This window comes from Bombina bombina, chromosome 6 (genome assembly GCF_027579735.1).
Source record: "Bombina bombina isolate aBomBom1 chromosome 6, aBomBom1.pri, whole genome shotgun sequence".
Lineage (NCBI taxonomy): Eukaryota > Metazoa > Chordata > Amphibia > Anura > Bombinatoridae > Bombina > Bombina bombina.
Window position 1 is genome coordinate 29,420,475 of NC_069504.1, and position 23,122 is coordinate 29,443,596.

Sequence of the window (23,122 nt, forward strand, 5' to 3'; positions counted from 1 at the left end):
CTGCTGCCATCTAGTTCTCTTGCTAATATATAACATTGTTATAAAACTGCTGCTATCTAGTTCTCTTGCTAATGTATAACATTGTTATAAAACTGCTGCCATCTAGTGCTCTTGCTAATGTATAACAGTGTTATAAAACTGCTGCCATCTGGTGCTCTTGCTAATGTATAAAATTGTTATAAAACTGCTGCCATCTAGTGCTCTTGCTAATGTATAACAGTGTTATAAAACTGCTGCCATCTAGTGCTCTTGCTAATGTATAACAGTGTTATAAAACTGCTGCCATCTAGTGCTCCTGCTAATGTATAACATTGTTATAAAACTGCTGCCATCTAGTGCTCTTGCTAATGTATAACATTGTTATAAAACTGCTGCCATCTGGCACTCTTGCTAATGTATAACATTGTTATAAAACTGCTGCCATCTAGTGCTCTTGCTAATGTATAACATTGTTATAAAACTGCTGCCATCTAGTGCTCTTGCTAATATATAACATTGTTATAAAACTGCTGCCATCTAGTGGTCTTGCTAATGTATAACATTATTATAAAACTGCTGCCATCTAGTTCTCTTGCTAATGTATAACAGTATTATAAAACTGCTGCCATCTAGTTCTCTTGCTAATGTATAACATTGTTATAAAACTGCTGCCGTCTAGTGCTCTTGCTAATGTATAACATTGTTATAAAACTGCTGCCATCTAGTGCTCTTGCTAATGTATAACATTGTTATAAAACTGCTGCCATCTAGTGGTATTGCTAATGTATAACATTATAAAACTGCTGCCATCTAGTGCTCTTGCTAATGTATAACATTATTATAAAACTGCTGCCCTCTAGTGCTCTTGCTAATGTATAACATTGTTATAAAACTGCTGCCATCTAGTTATCTTGCTATTGTATAACATTGTTATAAAACTGCTGCTATCTAGTGCTCTTGCTAATGTATAACATTGTTATAAAACTTCTGCCATCTAGTGGTCTTGCTAATGTATAACAGTATTATAAAACTGCTGCCATCTAGTGCTCTTGCTAATGTATAACATTATTATAAAACTGCTGCTCTCTAGTGCTCTTGCTAATGTATAACATTGTTATAAAACTGCTGCCATCTAGTTCTCTTGCTATTGTATAACATTATTATAAAACTGCTGCCATCTAGTTCTCTTGCTATTGTATAACATTATTATAAAACTGCTGCCATCTAGTGCTCTTGCTAATGTATAACATTGTTATAAAACTGCTGCCATCTAGTGCTCTTGCTAATGTATAACATTATTATAAAACTGCTGCCATCTAGTGCTCTTGCTAATGTATAACATTGTTATAAAACTGCTGCCATCTAGTGCTCTTGCTAATGTATAACATTGTTATAAAACTGCTGCCATCTAGTGCTCTTGCTAATGTATAACATTGTTATAAAACTGCTGCCATCTAGTGCTCTTGCTAATGTATAACATTGTTATAAAACTGCTGCCATCTAGTTCTCTTGCTATTGTATAACATTGTTCCAAAACTGCTGCCATATTGTACTGCAGACACGTGCACACTGCTAACCTCCCTGCTTTTCAAGAATAATAAGAAAACAATAAAAATGAGATAATAGAAGTAGAAGTTTTTTAAACTTGTATGTTCTATCTGAATCATGAAAGAAAAAATGTGGGTTTTATGTTTCTTTAAAAATAGCAAATGAGCAGCTTTTGTAATGTTTGTTGAGCTATCTGTGCTCTTTTAGAGGTGATTTAACCCCCATCTGCACGTGTAGTGTTAAATTATGAGTTCTTCTGTCAAGAGATTTCTTGCCTGTGTATAGCTTGTCCCTCACTATACTGCTGCACGGAGGACCCCTGAGCTTGTGCTGCTTTGTCTACAGACAGATGGACATCACAGAGACCTGACAGAGGAGGCAGATGTTGTATCAGACCTCATTAGATGTCTACAGCCTCTCACTGCCCTGGAGCATCTCACATTGGAACAGCTCAAGACAGAGGTGCGGCGTCACTGTTCAACTGGCTCCAGATGCCAACTCATAGTAATCTACCAATCAGAACAGTTAAAGGATTCAGCATAAAAATAATGGTTAAATAAATTAGAATACATTGAATTTCCAGATACATAACATATGAGTTCCTGTAATTGTGCATTTATTAAGACAGATTTTGTAAAATGAGGACATCTTATGATATTTATGATTTAATCAAAAGGAAAATAACTTTTGTTAATATTATATTTACACTGTTGTATTCCATTCCTACAGCTTGTATTAGAAAGTGCTGATCTCAAGGAAGAACAAAAGGATTTTACTGAGAGAAGTATGGATGAATCACAGAGCAGTGAGAGCTCAGGGGCAGGGACACATTATGACCATCCCCAGAGGAATCCTGAAGGACTTTTTAAAATGTGTGAGGAACTTGTGAAAGAGAAAGGTGATGAGAAGACAGAAGATGATGAAGGCGATGACATAACACAGATGATTAACTCTCAGGAATGTCTAGAAAATAGAGAGGAAGAGATCAATGCTGGAAATTCTCAAAAACAAAAAGAGAACTCAGAGACTAACAGAGGAGAGATACAAATGAAAGAAGACTCTAGAACAAGTGAAGACTCCTTGGTACATAGAGTTTATGTGAGTGAAGATACTCTGCTCTGTGAGGGTGGAAGAGATTTCCATGGGGAAACAGATGAGGTGACTTCTAAAGAAGGAGAAGGCTTTGTTGATAATGGCAGAACGCAAAGAGATACAACAGCACATAAAAAGGAGCTAACGGAGGGAGATCTCACCCAGGGCGAGCAAGTGTATGAGAATAATCTTTGTCAGCAGAAAGAAGAGACACAAGACAGCAGGACAAGGGAGGTGGTAAGTTGTGTGGGAGGACCCAGAGGCTGATGCCCATGATATGATTATCTCAAGCTGAATTTGCATTCAAATAAAAATGTTATGGCTCCATTAAAGAAACCATGAAGTAAAAATCACATTTTCTTTATTCTCTTTGTATCCTTTGTTAAAGAGTAATCCTAGGTAGGCTCATAAGAGCTTAGGAGTGTGCACGTCTTTAGTAGTCTGTGGCATATTCATTTGAAACAGTGTACATTATTGCTATAAACACTGCTGCCAGATGTCTAGACACATGCACACTCCTGAGCTCACCTAGTATTACTCTTTAACATAGAATACCAAGAGAACTAAGCAAAATCAATAATAGAAGAATTGGAAAGTTGTTTAAAATGTCATGCTCTGTCCAATCGATTTAGGTTGAATTTTGACTTAACTGTACCTTAAAGCTCAGTTTCTAAAAGTATTCCAACATAAGGCCCAACATTGTTAGTTTAATAAAGAATCCATCTTGTCTCCCCTCCAGTGTCCCAATAAAACCACATCTTGGGAGCAGCCCAGCAGTGAAGCTGTTAATAAGGTAACCATACCTCAACTCTGCATTGTGTAGTGTTTGCTAACTGCAAGATGTGGTTCCCTAATTAACTGTTTTACTGCTGGGGCGCTCACAAAATGTGACCTTAGAGGGAACACGACTCCCATTCAATTTGCAGCTTGGTTTGGAGCCTGTGAGCATTTTATAAACTTACATTCATGTTTTAGTGTTCTCCTGATGAGCTGACCTTGTCTGTGATGGAAGCCACAGACACCCTGATTGCTGGTTTACTGTCACTGAAGGTGAAGGTGGAAGAGGCCTACAGGAGGAAATCAGCCAAAAGAGGGACAGACAATCAACCAGGGGAGGGCAACAAGGAGCAGGTGAGTGGGTGTTCTGTGAAGGGACCTAACTTTGTAAAACAGCGAACCATGTCACTTCCTGTGACGTTTCATCAGCTGTTGCTCTCAGTTTGAGCCTAATACGCATGCGTGGCAGATTCTTCACATTCTTGGGCGCATACGTAACGGTATAAATATTTTCAATTGTGAAATGCTGAAACCATTGTATAGCGCATGTGTGGGCTTTTCTATCACAAATGGGGGTGTTTTATTGAACGATGTTTATTGAACACTGTACATTATGCTGTGAAACAGAAATAAATGTATAGTTATTTATAAATATTTATTTATATATAAGTTAAAAACATACAAACATTCAAAGCACTAACATGAAAAGATGTTTATTCCTCCCTGCATGACAAACAGCCACTCGGATATCGCCACTGCATATCGTATTTCACAGTAAATATAAAGTCAAGTGCTTTGAATGTTTCTATGTGTTTAACTTATATATAAATAAATATGTATAAATAACTATACATTTATTTCTGTTTCACAGCATAATGTACAGTGTTCAATAAACATAGTTCAATAAAACACCCCCATTTGTGATAGAAAAGCCCACGCATGCGCTATACAATGGTTTCATAATTTCACAATTGTAAAGAGTTTTACCGTTACGTATGTGCCCAGGAATGTGAAGAATCTGCCACGCATGCGTATTAGGCTCAAACTGAGAGCAACAGCTGATGAAACGTCACAGGAAGTGACATGGTTCGCTGTTTTACAAAGTTCGGTCCCTTCACAGAACATGGGCATGGTTACTAAGTGTCCCACCCTGATGACCTCACACAATAGTAGGTTTAGCTAGTGCAGCAGGAAGTCAAGATGTCCCTCCATAAGAGTTATAGCTGTCATGTTCTATTATGGACTTGCTATGTGTGTGTCCTGAGTTCATCTCACACAATCACAGATGTGAGCTTTATAAAGATAACACTTACTGGCATTTTGTCTTCAATTCATCTATGATTGCAGTAAAATTGCAACACAAAAAGCTAAATTATTTTAGCATTTTCACAGCCTGGTGGTATATAATTATTATTCTTTAGAAAATAATGTTTTTAATAGGTAATTTTATAGGGGAAAATAGTCTTGATAAGCTTCTCTAAAGGTTTACAATATACCCCCACTTCAACACCGAGCTACAGGAGAGACTGGAGGGACGAGAGACTGGAGAGACTGGAGAGATAAGCTGACTCAGGCTTCTATAGAGAATAGAAAGTCTCACATTAGCAAACAATATACCACAGAGATTGTTCAGTAACTAATAAAATATATATTTTTATATTTCTCTGGTGCTTCACTTATTACTTAGCCGGTGTTTAGCAACATGAAATCTCCAGCTAGCAGCCATGAGTTGTATTATGTGCGACTTAGCTTTACATATATTTTAGTGAGAATCATTGTACATCAGGGATTCCAATATTGTTAAGGTTACTGTTAATTTGTCACCATCATTTTGTATATTCAAAACATGTCCTTAAGTAAAAAATGTAGGTTCTCCATGAAATGTTTAACTATGTGTAGAAAAACAAGCAACACATTTTCAGTATCAGTGTTGTTTGTGTTTCCTGTAATTTAACTCCGTGATTCTCCTACTACCTCATAGAGACTGGAGAATGGGCTGCAGGATTCTGAACAGATACCTATGATAATGTACAGTGGTTGCTTGATCAGAATGTAAAATATAATCTTTCATTGTATATTAACCCCTTGAGCAGGGTAGGGATTTCTATATGCATTAGATGGCTGGATATAATGGTCTATTTCTGCCCCATCAGACTCCTCATGCTGAGAAAATGGCTGAGCTTGGAACTTGTGATACAAGGGATTTTGGGGATGGACAAGGTGGTTCAGCAGAAACAGTAAGTGATGTTTTTATTACTGGAGACAAATCTGAAGAAGAAGAAGATCCCACCCCAGCTAGTGAGATAGAAGCTACTGACATAGAATGCCCTCCAATTAGAGAAGAAGAGAGAGAAGGGGAAGACGAATGTGCCAGATATGGGGCAGTTGCAGGAGATGACATCACACCTACAAATGGTGATAATGAAGCACATTGCATTAGTCACATAGCTGGAGGACAACATGAGGGGACAATATTGGAGAGAGACCATGAAACAGAAAAAGCAAATGATACTGAAGAGAAACAAGAGGCATGGAAAGATGAAAATGAGAGAGAAGATCCCATCAGAGGGAGAGAGAGGGAAAGAGAAATCCATAGATCCAATGTGGAAGAAACAGATGAATTTGCAGCAAAGGCCCAGGACGATGAAGAGTTAATAGAAATAACCCGAACTTCAGTGAGTGAAAAGAGGTTGCAAGGAACACTTAAAAATGATGCAAATGAAGATAGTCGTACAAAAAAGGGCACATATAATAAGGAAGATGATTCTTCTCTCCAGGTAGGATATGAATATTGTAGTGTAATTCCACATTATATTTTATTAATGTGTTCACGACAAGCAGGAACTGTATATTAGTGAAACAAATGTAAAAGAATAATGCAGTTATAAATTTCTGACATCCATATGTAAGAACCATTTCTAAACATCTTTTATTAATTTTTTGTATAATAAAATGTAAAGTAAGGGCTTTTTAAATTGAAATGTATACTAATAAAGCTTACTTGGTTGTGTACATCCTACTAATGCTTATTGGCTGATAGGCACATCCTACTAATACTCATTGTCTGATAGGCACATCCTACTAATGCTCATTGTCTGATAGGCACATCCTACTAATACTCATTGTCTGATAGGCACATCCTACTAATACTCATTGTCTGATAGGCACATCCTACTAATACTGATTGTCTGATAGGCACATCCTACTAATGCTCATTGTCTGATAGGCACATCCTACTAATGCTTATTGGCTGATAGGCACATCCTACTAATGCTCATTGTCTGATAGGCACATCCTACTAATGCTTATTGGCTGATAGGCACATCCTACTAATGCTCATTGTCTGATAGGCACATCCTACTAATACTCATTGTCTGATAGGCACACCCTACTAATACTGATTGTCTGATAGGCACATCCTACTAATGCTCATTGTCTGATAGGCACATCCTACTAATGCTTATTGTCTGATAGGCACATCCTACTAATACTCATTGTCTGATAGGCACATCCTACTAATGCTTATTGGCTGATAGGCACATCCTACTAATGTTCATTGTCTGATAGGCACATCCTACTAATGCTTATTGGCTGATAGGCACATCCTACTAATGCTCATTGTCTGATAGTCACATCGTACTAATACTCATTGGCTAATAGGCACTTCCTACTAATACTCATTGGCTGATAGGCACTTCCTACTAATACTCATTGGCTAATAGGCACTTCCTACTAATGTGCATTGGCTGATAGGCACATCCTACTAATACTCATTGGCTGATAGGCACATCCTACTAATACTCATTGGCTAATAGGCACTTCCTACTAATGTGCATTGGCTGATAGGCACATCCTACTAATACTCATTGGCTGATAGGCACATCCTACTAATGCTCTTTGGATTATAGTTACATCCTACTAATACTCATTGGCTGATAGGCACATCCTACTAATACTCATTGGCTGATAGGCACTTCCTACTAATACTCATTGGCTAATAGGCACTTCCTACTAATGTGCATTGGCTGATAGGCACATCCTACTAATACTCATTGGCTGATAGTGTCATATATATGCACTGTGATGCTGTCCCTTTAAGGCAGTCCTATAAACTCCCATCATGCCTAGGGCTCCTTGCTGATAGTTTTACTCAGTGTAGCTAGGTTTCTCAAGGACTGAAGCTGACTCTGTGCAACTAACTTTTGGCTCCACAGCTCATAGGCTGTATTCATCTTCTACAAACTTTGATACTGGGAAATATCCCTAACCAACAATTGACATAAAAAATTACAACTTCAAAGGAACTTTGTTTCACATTCATTTGCTCTACAAAAGAATACATATTAATGCAGTTGGCACTTCCACGCAAAGACAAGGCAAAGAACCAAACCCTTTGTTCCAACTAAACCAACTCTGTGTTTCTCTCCGTTCTAATCGGATTACTCACAATCCGAGGATACCGCAATCAAGTTAAAGAGCAGCGGCACTTCTCCCATCTCTACTTGCCTGTCAGCAATTCTGCGATCCTGATTGGTTCATTCACACAGACCTCCACCGTGACGTCACACGCTCTCCGGACCGCTCACACTGTGTGAATCTCTGCAGCTGCTGGGTGCGGCTCCGCTTTCCAGGTACACGCCAAGTTAACAGCAGGAAGGAATTGTTTGGAAGCTCTCTAAAGGTACACTAAGATTATATAAGGATTTCTAACAAAGATTGTAGCCATTATCACTGAACATTAAGATCGTATATGAACTGTTTAATCTCCTACCATCATAAAAAATAAATACAGTGGTTACTTGTTGCAAGATAGTATCAATATATAGAGACACTACTTATATCATTGTCATCCATAAGAACTTTACCCTCTCAACAACAGGAGCAATCCATCCTCTCCTGTAACCAAATAATCATCAATAATCTTGAATTATTGTATTTCCTCATCTCTTTACTCTGCAGTTGTGATCCAAACCAATTAATCATTTTGTAACTACGTGTAGTACTTCCAGCTGCCTTACATAACTATCAGCCGTAAAAAGAATGGATCCAGCAGAGATACCCACTGTTGTTTATAACTTAACCCAACAAGTGGATCAGTTGAGACATGGGTTAAGGGAAGTAAAATTACAGAATGAGACCTTACATACCATCATTAGAGATAACACTCCTGAACCCCAGGTCTCACTACCAGAGAAGTTCTCAGGAGATCGTACAATGTACAGACAGTTCAGAAATTCTTGCTTACTTCTTTTTCAGATGAGACCTAAAACTTATCATAATGAGAGAATTAAAGTCATGACAGTCATATCTTTTCTCAGAGGAGAACCTAGGAGCTGGGCAGATATGTTTTTCGAAAATGATGATCCCGTACTGGGTTCTTTGAATGATTTTTTCTCTCAGATGCGCACTCTTTATGAAGATACACAAAAGCAGATCACTGCGGGAAATCTGATGAGATCTCTAAAGCAGGGACGTAGACCAGTTGAGGAATACCTCACAGAATTTAAACTTTACTCAAAAGACTCTGAATGGAGTGATGTGGCACTCCGTAACCAGTATCGAATTGGACTCAGCGAACCATTAAAGGATGAGCTCGCTCGAGCTGACACTCCCAGATCTCTACAGGCTTTAATTGATCTCACCATCAAGATAGACAGACGTCTTAGGGAGAGACGTGCAGAACGCCAACATACTGACACTCCTTATCGTACTTACAGTTCACATCCAAATGCTTCTACCGCTAAAGACACTACTGTTCCAATGGAGATTGGTTTCACTAAGGGTCCACTGTCGCCGGATGAAAGGCTTCGTAGGAAGAGGTTGAATCTTTGTATGTACTGTGGTTCTCCTAATCATACTGTCAAGGAATGCATTGCTTTACAACGTCAAAGACCCAGTAAGTTCCTACCTGTAAAAAACTGCTTTTCAAACCAAATCATTGATTCTGCTTACTGTACTCTTTCTGTTTCCTTGCAGTGGGATCGCCAAGCACTCACAACTAGTGCCATCATCGATTCAGGAGCACACTCAAATTTCATTGATGTAGCATTAATTAAAAATAAAAAAAAATTCCACTGCATAAGAAAAAGATTCCAGTCTCTATTCGTGTCATTGATGGGTCTATTGTCACTTTAGTCACACATGAAACAATACCTTTGAGAATGATTACCTCTAACGGTCATTCTGAACTTATTTCCTTCTATGTCATTTCATCTCCTCTCTTCCCTTTAGTCTTGGGTATTTCCTGGTTACAGATACACCAACCTAACATATCATGGAAAGAATTATTAGTTGATTTTGATTCATGTTACTGTGAAAATAACTGCATCCAATACCATTCCAATCTATTCAGCAGTCCTACTAGTCTCCCAATTATTCCAGAAGTCTACCATGACTATATGGATGTGTTCGATAAGAAGGAAGCAGACATTTTGCCACCCCACCGCATTTATGACTGCCCTATTGAACTCATTCCAGGCTCCTCTATTCCGTTTGGCCATATTTATCCACTTTCACAACCCGAATTGGAGCATTTGAAGTCTTACTTGGAAGATAACCTCAAGAAAGGTTTTATTAGGCCATCCACTTCTCCTGCTGGAGCAGGCATATTTTTCGTGAAAAATAAAGATAATTCTCTTCGACCCATTATCGATTATCGTCAACTCAATAAAAGGACCATCAAGAATAGATACCCTCTACCCCTCATTCCTGAGATGGTAGAGAGGCTCAGAGAAGCGAAAATATACACCAAGCTCGATCTGAGAGGAGCGTACAATCTTGTACGGATCCGTGAAAGCGATGAGTGGTTGACCGCTTTCCGGACAAGATACGGACTTTTCGAATATCTCGTCATGCCTTTCGGCTTATGCAATGCCCCAGCCACGTTCCAGCGTTTCATTAATGACATCTTTAGAGACTTGCTGGACGTGTGCTTGGTGGTTTATTTGGATGACATTCTCATCTATTCACGGAATATACAGGAGCATGAGAAGCATGTACGATGGGTCTTGGATAGGTTACGTGTTCATCATCTGTTTGCTAAACCAGAAAAATGTCTTTTTCATGTTACTGAACTTTCTTTCCTCGGCTATCAAATTACACCAAAAGGTCTTAGGATGGAGGATAACAAGGTTGATGCGATCCTTAATTAGCCTACACCCACTTAAAAAAAAAAGAGGTGCAAAGATTTCTCGGCTTCTCCAATTTTTACCGGAAATTTATTAAAGGTTTTTCACAGATAGTTAAACCCCTATCATCACTCACTGGTAATCAATCCTCATTTCAATGGAATGAACAAGCACAAATCTCATTCGATTCTCTTAAGACATCATTCTCTTCTGCACCTATTCTGCATTTCCCTAATCCTGATCTACCATATATATTGGAAGTTGATGCGTCCAATTATGCTATTGGAGCCATATTGTCTCAACAAACCTCTCCTACAGATCCGATCCATCCAGTAGCATTCTTTTCAAAACTAATGACTTCAGCAGAAAGAAACTACTCCATAGGAGAGAAAGAGCTTCTCGTCATTAGAAAATCATTGGAACACTGGCGCCACCTTTTAGAAGGAACGACTATTCCTATAATCATATACACTGATCATCGGAATTTAGAATATTTGCAGTCTAGTAAAACTCTCTCTGCTCGTCAACTCAGATGGAGTTTATACTTCACTAGATTCAACTTCCATATCACTTACCGTCCTGGTACAAAGAATGGGAAGGCGGGCGCGTTGTCAAGATCTCCAAGAGCTCCCTCTGATGACATTCCATTGCAAACAATACTTCCTTCAAAACATTTCTTGGGTCTCAATCAAGTACTCCCTGACATTATCTATTCATCACAACAAGATGATACCTCCATCCCATTAGAGGTCCTTCATAAAGGTAACGATGGACTATACTATAATGAAGACAGGATTTACATTCCACCTAATATCAGGGATTCCTTGATTTCAACACATCATGATTCACCACTAGCGGGCCATCCAGGTATTAGTAGAACTACAGAATTGATTGGCAGGAAATACTGGTGGCCTAAAACGACTTCTTCTGTAACAGATTTTATAAATTCCTGTCACGTATGTGCGACTTCAAAACCACAAAAATCACGTCCTTATGGATTCTTAAAACCACTTCCTATTCCTGATCGACCTTGGGAGTCTGTGGGGATGGATTTTATTGTTGATCTGCCAACATCGTCCAATCATAATACCATACTCGTAGTAGTAGATCTTTTTACGAAGATGGCACACTTCATACCCTACAAAAAACTCCCTACTGCTTCACAAACTGCTTATCTTTTTATGAAAGATGTGGTAAGACTACATGGAATACCTAAAGTTGTCATCACAGATCGAGGAAGCCAGTTCACGTCAAGATTTTGGAAGGAACTTTGTAAACATCTTAAGATTGATCATCGTTGCAGCACTGCCTACCATCCGCAGACAAACGGTCAAACCGAGAGAGTCAATCAGTGGTTGGAACAGTATATCCGCTGTTATTGCTCTTACCACCAAGATCAATGGTTGGATAATCTATACACTGCTGAGTTCGCATACAATAATCTACAGAATGCTTCCACTAAATTTTCACCATTTTTCGCCAATTATGGGTACCACCCAGTCTTCCATTTACATACTCAACCACCATCTACTTATCCTCTTGTTAGCGATTCCGTTAACTCACTCTCGGACACTTTTTCTCATCTAAAGAACAACATCAAAGCTGCTCAGGAGAGACAACAACATTATTACGACGCTAAAAGAAGAAGTCCGCCTGTTTATAAGGTGGGGGATAGGGTCTTGTTATCAACTAAGTTTCTTAAATTGAAGTTACCCTGCAAGAAATTCTCCCAATTGTTCATTGGTCCTTTCAACATTCTTGCTGTTATCAATGAAAACGCTGTCAAATTGGATCTTCCTATCTCCTATCGCATACATTCGACATTTCATGTTTCTCTCATTAAACCTTACTATCCGACCAGACAACAAACTTCTGACAACGAACCAACCCCAATTCTCAATGATTATGACATCTATGAAGTCGAAGACATATTGGATTCTCGTCGCTATAGGGGTTCTTTACAGTATTTGATCCGATGGAAGGGGTTTCCACCTGAAGATGATACATGGGAACCTTCTTCTAACATTACTGCCTCTTGATTGATTTCACGTTTCCACCAGCTTCACCCTGATAGACCTGCTCCTTTGGCTGCGGTGCAGCCACTTTGACGGGGGGACCTGTCATATATATGCACTGTGATGCTGTCCCTTTAAGGCAGTCCTATAAACTCCCATCATGCCTAGGGCTCCTTGCTGATAGTTTTACTCAGTGTAGCTAGGTTTCTCAAGGACTGAAGCTGACTCTGTGCAACTAACTTTTGGCTCCACAGCTCATAGGCTGTATTCATCTTCTACAAACTTTGATACTGGGAAATATCCCTAACCAACAATTGACATAACAAATTACAACTTCAAAGGAACTTTGTTTCACATTCATTTGCTCTACAAAAGGATACATATTAAAGCAGTTGGCACTTCCACGCAAAGACAAGGCAAAGAACCAAACCCTTTGTTCCAACTAAACCAACTCTGTGTTTCTCTCCGTTCTAATCGGATTACTCACAATCCGAGGATACCGCAATCAAGTTAAAGAGCAGCGGCACTTCTCCCCTCTCTACTTGCCTGTCAGCAATTCTGCGATCCTGATTGGTTCATTCACACAGACCTCCACCGTGACATCACACGCTCTCCGGACCGCTCACACTGTGTGAATCTCTGCAGCTGCTGGGTGCGGCTCCGCTTTCCAGGTACACGCCAAGTTAACAGCAGGAAGGAATTGTTTGGAAGCTCTCTAAAGGTACACTAAGATTATATAAGGATTTCTAACAAAGATTGTAGCCATTATCACTGAACATTAAGATCGTATATGAACTGTTTAATCTCCTACCATCATAAAAAAACAATACAGTGGTTACTTGTTGCAAGATAGTATCAATATATAGAGACACTACTTATATCATTGTCATCCATAAGAACTTTACCCTCTCAACAACAGGAGCAATCCATCCTCTCCTGTAACCAAATAATCATCAATAATCTTGAATTATTGTATTTCCTCATCTCTTTACTCTGCAGTTGTGATCCAAACCAATTAATCATTTTGTAACTACGTGTAGTACTTCCAGCTGCCTTACAGATAGGCACATCCTACTAATACTCATTGGCTAATAGGCACTTCCTACTATGTGCATTGGCTGATAGGCACATCCTACTAATGCTCTTTGGATTATAGTTACATCCTACTAATACTCATTGGCTAATAGGCACTTCCTACTAATACTCATTGGCTGATAGGCACATCCTACTAATACTCATTGGCTGATAGGCACTTCCTACTAATACTCATTGGCTAATAGGCACTTCCTACTAATACTCATTGGCTGATAGGCACATCCTACTAATACTCATTGGCTGATAGGCACATCCTACTAATACTCGTCATAAATATACAGGGGTTAACAGTGTCTGCAGAGCTGTATATGATAAATACTATTGGTAATGCCCCTTCTTTTTCTGTGGTCCATAACCTGTAAAGACTACAGACACTGGTTTGGACTTTAACTATCTGTGCAAGGTGAAGTCACATATTGTTGCCTGACATCATTTTCTCAAATAAAAGTTAATTCTAACTGTGTACAGAAACCACAGGGTTTTGGGGCTGTGTGTGTGTGTGTGGGGGGGGGGGGGGGTGAGATAAGCAAAAAAAATGAGGGGCAAAAGGAGGAGGAGAAAAAATATGCGGGTACATGAGAAAATAAAATGTAGCATCTTGTGTCTCTGTCCCTGAGTGTCCTTTTCTATTGGAAATTATAACTCAGGTCACTATGTCCTTGGATTGTCTGTGAAAAAGGGGAAATAATATAGGTGCATATATTCTGCTGGCTTCAGGTTCAATTTAAACAATACATTAATGGAACATATTTGCTTAGTTGTATTGTATTGCTCAGAGAGTCATTAAAGAGGTAATTAATGTTAATGTAGCTTTTTTTAAGTCCCTTAAATCTCTTGAGCATCTTAATGGGACATAAACCACCCCGAACAATTTCATGATTCAGATAGAGCAATTTTAAACAATTTTCGAATTTACTTCTATTATCAAATTTTCTTCGTTGGTATTTTTTATTGAAAGACAGAAATGAATGCTCAGGATTGTGCCTTTTGCAAGAGCATTAGATGGAATCACTATTTCCTGCCATGCAGTGTTCCTAACACCTTAAACAAAGCATATCATGGGATCAAAGCACATTTGATAATATAATATATAATAATAAGTCAATTGGAAACCTAAGACGGTATGGTCTGCCTGAATCACAAAATAACTTGTTTGGGTTTCATATCTGCTTAAGATTCAATGATAATAAAAAAATGTTTTCCTGCAGTAATAAAGTTAAAATGCAGCTTAAATTAAACTTTTAAACTTTTACACAATGTAAATATGTTCATTTATGATGTTTGTATGTTTTAAAGTGTTAATAATATTAACAAAAAATAATAATAATAGTAATGGACTATGAAGTCAATCACATCATCTACAAAAATACCCAGAGTCTTTAATGGTATTTTTCTTTTGAAAACCGATAAGTTTTTATAAAGTATTGTGATTGCCCCTGTGATTATGTAAGTGTAAAAACCTGCATTAGGCAGTCATTAATAATATTTTAGAATGATTTAAATATCTTCATAATTCATTAGCCACTATGTTTTTATTTTGTTGCATTAAGCGTATTGAGGGACAAAACTGTGTATTGTGCAGATCTCTGGTGATCCATTGGCTGCCGCTGTAATGGAGGCTGCAGAGAGTTTGATTGGACACCTCATATCGCTTAAAGAGGAAGTTAGCAGAGCCTCAAAGTCCAGACTGTCGGATGGGAACCAGATTCCAGTTATAGATGAGACCAACATACAACCCATGGCTACCGGACCTGAGCAGAACTTACACAGTCATCAAGTGGAACCCAAGACACATTCCACTCAGCAAACAAGTGAGGGTGCTGGGGAAGCAACGCAGAAAAGCAACAATGACAAAAGGTATCAGACCATATTTAGCGTCATGTAAATTAGATTGTGCAGGTGAAAGCACTAGAAATAATAGCATTCCTTGCAAGGTTCCTTCCAGTATGGTGTATGTTAAAATAACTGCTGGTTAATTTCATAGGTTTATGTTCTTCAGATATGTTTTAAAATGATGTAATTTAAAAAACAAATGTTTGTCTCTAATGATAAATGAAGGAAATAAGATTTGGGTGCTACCATAAATCTTCCATACCCTCATAATGCTGTACTTGATGCTAGTGGTGCATTTTAATTTCCTTCCAGCATGCGAGACAGAGATAGGCAGTGCTCTGTGTATGGAATCAGTAGCCAAGAACATGAACATAAAGATCAAGGTGATGAGCATGGAGATTCTGCTATCAGCACTGGGCAGCTAACCAGAGAAGTTTCATGGGAAATGCACCCAGAGTGCTCCAGAGGATGCAGTAACGCAAGGCGTCTAGAGTCCAATGGAGAGCTACATATGGGAGGAGCGGTGAAGTCGTATTCACAGTTGGTAAGTTTAAGTTACAAGCAGAAAGCAGTATAATTGTTCAGAGAAATAGTTTATATATAGAATAATTAAAATAATCCAAAATATTTATAAATTATTGTTTTTGCTGAATACATTGACACAGGATTTGGAATCAATCATTCAATCAAACATAAGTTAAGCATAAGTAAATAAAAACAAACAGTTTTGATAAATCTGATATTTGTAATATATCTGTTGTTTCTACTTCACGCTAAGCACTGTGGGACAGAAGAGAGACCCAAGATCCATGACTGTAAGGAGAGAGAAGAGCCAGGTTTCAAGAGAACAGAGAGCAGTGAGATCGCTACACAAGGAGAAGATGATAGAGCCAAGAAAGGAAAACTCACTGATCAGAGAACATTAAAAAATGAAGGTGATAGCTCTATAAAGAGGGAGCAAGCAACCAATATTCTTTCTAAAGAAATGGATACAGAAAAGGCAGAAAATCACCAGCTTATCCTTACACATAGTGAGGAGTCCAAAGTAGATAGTTCTGTAGCCCAACGACTAGGAGGAGAAGATGGTGCTGCACCCACAAAACAGGTGGATGATTCTTCTGAAGAAGGTTCAGTTGAACAGGTGAGTTTTCACAGGTTACGTAAACTTCCTCTATTATCTTGGAGGCTACAGTTCTGATTCTGGTCAACTATAATACAATGAAAGCACATCATGAAATGTGAGTGTCAACTGCCACATTTACCCTGCATTTATTTCTCAATTAGGGTTGCACTGACAAACTGGCCATTACATTTTTGGAGGCAGCTGAAAATCTGATTGGTGGTCTGATCCCTGGAACAGAGGAAGGACTGACCACAGTTAGAAAAGTGGTAGTGATTGTGACTGACAGTTCTGTGGAGGAAGATCACCTGCTGATCCATGATGAAGAGTTATCTAATGAAAGTGTCATGGTCACTACCCAAGAGGTGAGAAGTTGGAGAGTGAGAGATTCTAGGAACACATAAGAATGTTCTTCTTTATTAAGAATATAAAGGTGCATAGAAACAGCTAAACAAGTGGGGGACTAATATACAGTAATATATAGGCTGACCATATTGCCGCTTTAAAAAGGGACACATATGAAAAATACATATGTCAGGGCTGTTTTCAGGGCTGTTTAAAGAAATGGTTTTGCATAAGAACCCTCACATATGTATTTTTCATATGCGTTCCTTCTTAAAGCGGCAATATGGTCAGCCTAGTAATATAGTGAGTAATGGTTATGTGCTATCTGGAATATAGAAGTGACATGAGAGAGGGGATTGACCTGGGATGAAATAAGATTAATGACTATTTTCTAGTCAGTTCCTATTCATAAGGACAGTCCAGCACTACATCACCAGGCAGTTATCATTATAGTATACAAATTGTATTGATACTTATGACACGTTTCAGTCAACCACACACAGAAGTGATCTACACCAGATAAAATAAATGTCACCTCTTATGTATATATTACCTAATTTCTTAATCAATCAATCACCTCTACTGTGTTTCTTGAGCTATAGAGGGTACTTAACGAACGCAACAAAGTTGCATTATTTCACCCTCCATACCGCTGCCATTACAAGTTTTAGAAAAGCCGGCTTGTGCGTGCGATATGGTTGCGTTGAGCTCCATACCGCACAAAATACAAGTGCTGCTTTGACGTGCTCGTGTACGCTTTCCCCATAGACATCAATGGGGAGAAAGTGATAGAAAAAAAATAACACCTGAAGCGCGGAATGAAAAGCTCTGTAATGCAGCCCCACTGATGTCTATGGGGACAAAAAAGTTACGTTTAAACCTAACACCCTAACATAAACCCCACGTCTAAACCCCCCTAATCTGCTGCCCCAGACATCGCCGACACGTACATAATGTTATTAACCCCTAATCTGCCGCTCCCGATATCGTCACCACCGAAATAAATCTGTTAACCCCTAATCTGCCGCTCTTGATATCGCCACCACTATACTAAAGTTATTAACCCTATTCCCTGCACCTCAACATCGCCCACACTATAATAAAGATATTAACCCCTATTCCGCTGCTCCCCGACATCGCTGCCACTAAATAAAGTTATTAACCCCTAAACTCTGGCCTCCCACATCACTACCACTAAATAAACCTATTAACCCCTAAAATGCCAGCCCTCCACATCGCAACAACCTAAATTACACTCTATTAACCCCTAAACTGCCAGCCCCCCACATCGCAACAACCTAAATTACACTCTATTAAAAATAAAAAACACTAAAATTACAAAAAATAAAAAAAACCTATCATTACAAAAAATAACTAACGAAATTATACAAAACAATAAAAAATATTCCTATTCTAATACCCTGTTTTAAAAAAACAAAACAAATAAAAAACCCTAATCTATAATAAACTACCAAGGGCCCTTAAAAGGACATTTTGTATGCACTTAAAAGGGCCTTTTGTAGGGCATTGCCCTATAGAAATCATATCTTTTTGTACAATTTTTTTTTGAATCAGCCAATAGAAATGAGAGCTGCTTAAATCCTATTGGCTGATTTGAACAGCCAATAGAATTTTAGCAGCCCTAATTCCTATTGGCTGATTTAAATTTTTCAGCCAATAGGAATGCAATGGTACCCCCAGTATAAAAGGGGTATCTTGCATTTGAATCCTCAGTGTGCGGCAGACGATTGCATGAAGAGGATCTCCACATCGGATCAATGGACCTTCGCCTTGGATCTTCGCCTGGACCTCCGCCTCCGCCCATCGACCGCTCGGCCTCCGCAAGGATGAAGAAGATGCCGGTCCCATGATGGATGAAGATGGAACCGCCTGGATGAAGATGGAGCCGCCGGGATGAAGATCGTTCAAGCAGAACTTTAGCAACTGTGAGTACCTAAAGAGGGGTTAGTGTTAGGTTTTTTTGGGGTGTTTTTTTTTAGCTTAAGGTTTGGGCATTTCTTAAAAGAGCTGAATGCCCTTTTAAGGGCAATGCCCATACAAATGACATTTTCAGGGCAATGGGTAGATTAGGTTTTACTTTATTTTTATTTTATGGGTTTGGGGGGTGGGGTATTTTTCTTTTGTAGAAAAAGAGCTGATTTTTAGGGGGGTGGGGGTTTGTAATGTTAGTGGGTCTTTGTATTTTTGTTTAGAAAAAGAGCTAATTTCTTTAGGGCAATGCCCTAGAAAAGGCCCTTTTAAGGGCTATTGGTAGTTTATTATAGATTTGGTTTCTTTTATTTTGGCGTGATTTTTTTTTAAAATGGGTATTAGAATAGGAATAATTGTTATTATTTTGGATAATTCGTTTGTTATTTTGTGTAATGTTTTTTTTTCGTTTTGGGGGTGTTTTTTTTTTTTAGAATAGACATTTTTTATTTTTAATGGGCAGTAAAAGAGCTGAATGCCCTTTTAAGTGCAATGCCCATACAAATGCCCTTTATAGATTAGGGTTTTTTATTTTGGAGTGTTTTTTTTTTTGTTTTTTTTTAAACAGGGTATTAGAATAGTAATAATTTTTATTGTTTTGGATAATTTCGTAAATTTTAGTGTTTTTTTTATTTTTGTAATGTTAGGTTTTAGTGTAAGGTTTTATTTCACAGGTAAGTTTATATTTATTTTAACTAGTGTTACGGTTAGGTTTAGGGGTTAAAATAGTTTAATTTAGGTTGTTGCGATGTGGGGGTCTGGCGGTTTAGGGGTTAATAGGTTTATTTAGTGGTAGTGATGTGGGAGGCCAGAGGTTTAGGGGTTAATAACTTTATTTAGTGGCAGCGATGTCGGTGAGCAGCTATAGTGTGGGCAATGTTGGGGTGCGGGGCTAGTGGGAGCGACAGAATAGGGGTTAAATTTTTTTATTAGTGGCAGCGATGTTTGGAGTGGCAGATTAGGGGTTAATAAATTTAAAATAGTGTTTGCGATGCAGGAGGGCCTCAGTTTTGGAGTTAATAGGTAGTTTATGGGTGTTAGTGTACTTTGTAACCCTTTAGTTATGAGTTTTATGTAACAGTTTTGTTGCGTAAAACTCATAACTACTCGTCTCAGATGGCGGTACAGATCGTGTCATTATAGGCTGTAATAATTTTTTTTTAAAAGTTTTTTAGCCTTACCGCACAACTCGTAATGGCAGCGCTATGGGAATCCCATGAAAAAACGTAATTTTTTCGAGTGCGGGACTGACGTTGCGTTACAGGCTAAAAGGCTTGTGGTACAGCTATACTAACAAGACTCATAAGGGCTGCATTGTTGTTTTAACGCTGAAATTACCATTTTTTTAAGCGTTTTTACCATTTTCTCTATCCAATGACTCTGCAGTGACTTTAAAACATTTAAAGTGATCCCAGATGCACAATAAAAAAACGATGCAGAAACAGACAGACAGTAGTTGCTCTAACTGCAGCAATAAGTGTAAGACGATGTCCTGTTTGCACAAGCGCAAGTGAAACCGTACCTAATGGCGCTCTGAGGGTCAATAGCTATACAGTGGGTTACATTGTTTTTAGACATTTATAATAGAATTAACGTTTTATAAATGTATAATGCCTGATTGTGAAGATCGTTCTGCTCAATGTTCCACTTATTTCTACGGTTTCAGCAACTACTGTTTGAGAAGGGCCAAGGTTGCTCATTTATCACGATTGCTTTTATTCATTGACAATTAACATTTACTATGACGGATATTCCGTGTCTCCGAAATTTTATTTTACTTTTGCCACTTTCAATGTAATAATACAGCCCTGTATAATGTCTTATACGTTGTCTTGAATTTTGGCCTGGAGGGGTCCTCAGCAGGGGATTCTCAGAGCTCCCTTGTGCCTAAAGATGATGAGGGAAGAGAAGACACCAGTGAGGCAGAAGGTAGCCATGAACAGGATTTGAAGCTACACAAGGGTTGTGTACTGAGCGGAAATCATGCTGACATCTGGGAGGAGGTTCTGAGCCAGAAGCATGTAGACATAATGTCCAGTGTAAGCGAAACAAGTGAAGTGACTAAGGTACGGGGTTCTTGCCATTCTTGGATAAAATTTTGGTGCAAGTGTTACAAATTAAAAAAAGGCATTACCTATAAATCATGGTATGGGGGAGGGGTTTGCCAGTATGACAATAAACTTCTGCTCAACTACATTGTTGTTCTCTTCAGCCATTCTCTTTATGATGCTTAATATATTTAGTAGTGCTAAAAGGCTTACTGTACAAAACACTCCGTTTTTTGTTCTAATATATCTAATATTTATTATATTTCCCTACATACGTAACTATCCCTCTGTTTTACACTGCTTTGTCCCTTCTAGACTCACATGAGAGGCAAAGACAATGTGAACTGTGGCTTGTGTGAATTTGAGGGTCCAGTGGAGCAATCACAAAGAAAAACACAGTGCAAAGATGGACATGGATGTAGAGAATTTGATATCCAGTTAACAGGGAATGTAGAAATGAATGCTGACATGAACCTACAGGAGTGCATGGAAGGGAAAGCTATGGGAGGCAAAAATTGTATTTACAAAGAGGGACATGAAAACAATGGCACAGTGAAAGGAGAAAGGGAGAAAATTGAGGAGCTGAAGAGAGATGAGAGTGGTCATAATGAGAAACCACCTGATCAAGAAATAGAGAAAAGAGGAATAGGAGAAAGCAATAACCTGGAAAATGAGATCACTTCAGGGGAACATGCCCCTACAAACCAGGGATATGAGGGAGGAGACCAAACCACACATATGGTAGAGAGAAGTGAAAGAGGAGATCCACTAGCACAAGCAGAGGGAGGGAAACATGATGGAGACTTCCTGTCTCAGAAGTTTGCTGGGGATGGAAACTTCATTAGGTCGAAAGAACAGGAGGCAATAAAAAGAGACAACATGTCTACACAAGCAGAAAGGGACACTAAAGGACTGGAACCAGGCACATTAATAAGAAAATCACACATGAGTGGGTGTCCTACCTCACAAAAAGACACAGAGGGAGTTGGAGATGATGGTAACCTAGAGAGGAAAGAAACCCTGACACAGAGAGAGAATGATCTGGCACAACCCAAAAACAAAGGGGATAGTTCTAGAAAGGCCTCGGAGCTGGTGAGTGTTATCTCAACCACAGGCAACACAGAATGTATTAGTGGCTACTTAGTCTGGTAGAACCAGCTACTGTTGTGTTTATTTCCGTCACTATCATAAGAAATACTGCATAAGGGTGGTTTGTAATGTTTCAGTCAGACCAAATAGCTGACATTGTGTGATATTCGCAGATTCAGGAGGACTACGTTTTTTTCACCAAGATGAATAAGATAAGAGATCTGTGAATTGTTCCTTTTGAACTTACTGACAAACATTTACTATGTGTTTTTGGCTTTCATTTTTTTTCATTTCTTGTCATGTACTTTTGAGCTGCAATATCCTAGAATCCATACTTATTAGTTTTAGACGATTTACAGAAAGTTGTCATCTCCTCATGCTAATGTGATCATTATTATTTTTTTTAATAATTATATTAAATCACTGTTAGTTGTAATTGGATTTCATATTATGTTATTATTTTTTAGTTTCTTTTATGTATAGTTTATAGATTATACTGTACTTCATGAATTATTATGTATAGGTGTTAATATCATTAACAAAAAGTGTAACTTTTTTCGGATGGAGTTTATTTACAATTGTTACCATGACAGCACTAATCCATTAATTACAGCTGAGTAACAACAAAGAACTTGTAAGTTTTTCTACATATGAAAGAGATAAAATCATTGGATATTGTAATTACAGCACTGATAGGTTACTACTGTGTATATATACCTGTGCCTTTAGAATCTATGTAACCTCAGCTACCTAAAGACTCTGTGTTACAGCGTGACTCCTTCTAAAAGATTGGGGCCAATTTGGAGAAGTCCTGTAGACAAGAATGTGAGTAGGTGGGGAGAGAAGGAGGTCGTGAGCAGAGCAAAGGGGACAGGAAGATTATCTGGAGATAAGGTCAGAGATATGGGAGGGCGTAGTGTTATAGAGGGCCTTGAATGTTAGAGTCAGGATTTTGTGTTTTATTCTGGAGGCTAGAGGAAGCCAGTGAAAGGATTGGCAGAGAGATGCAGCAGATGAGGAGCGACATGTAAGGAAGATCAGCCTGGCGGAGGCATTCATTATGTA

General features: G+C 38.5%; 1 protein-coding gene across 1 annotated transcript; it reads left to right on the top strand.

Moving 5' to 3' along the window:
- Positions 1 to 15,245: 15,245 nt before the first annotated feature.
- Positions 15,246 to 21,974, top strand: LOC128664312 (uncharacterized). Its single transcript, XM_053719151.1, has 7 exons — positions 15,246 to 15,490; positions 15,779 to 16,010; positions 16,245 to 16,607; positions 16,751 to 16,951; positions 20,771 to 20,986; positions 21,284 to 21,829; positions 21,942 to 21,974. The coding sequence occupies exons 1-7, from the start codon at positions 15,246 to 15,248 to the stop codon at positions 21,972 to 21,974; spliced, it is 1,836 nt and encodes a 611-aa protein (XP_053575126.1).
- The last annotated feature ends 1,148 nt before the right edge of the window (positions 21,975 to 23,122 follow it).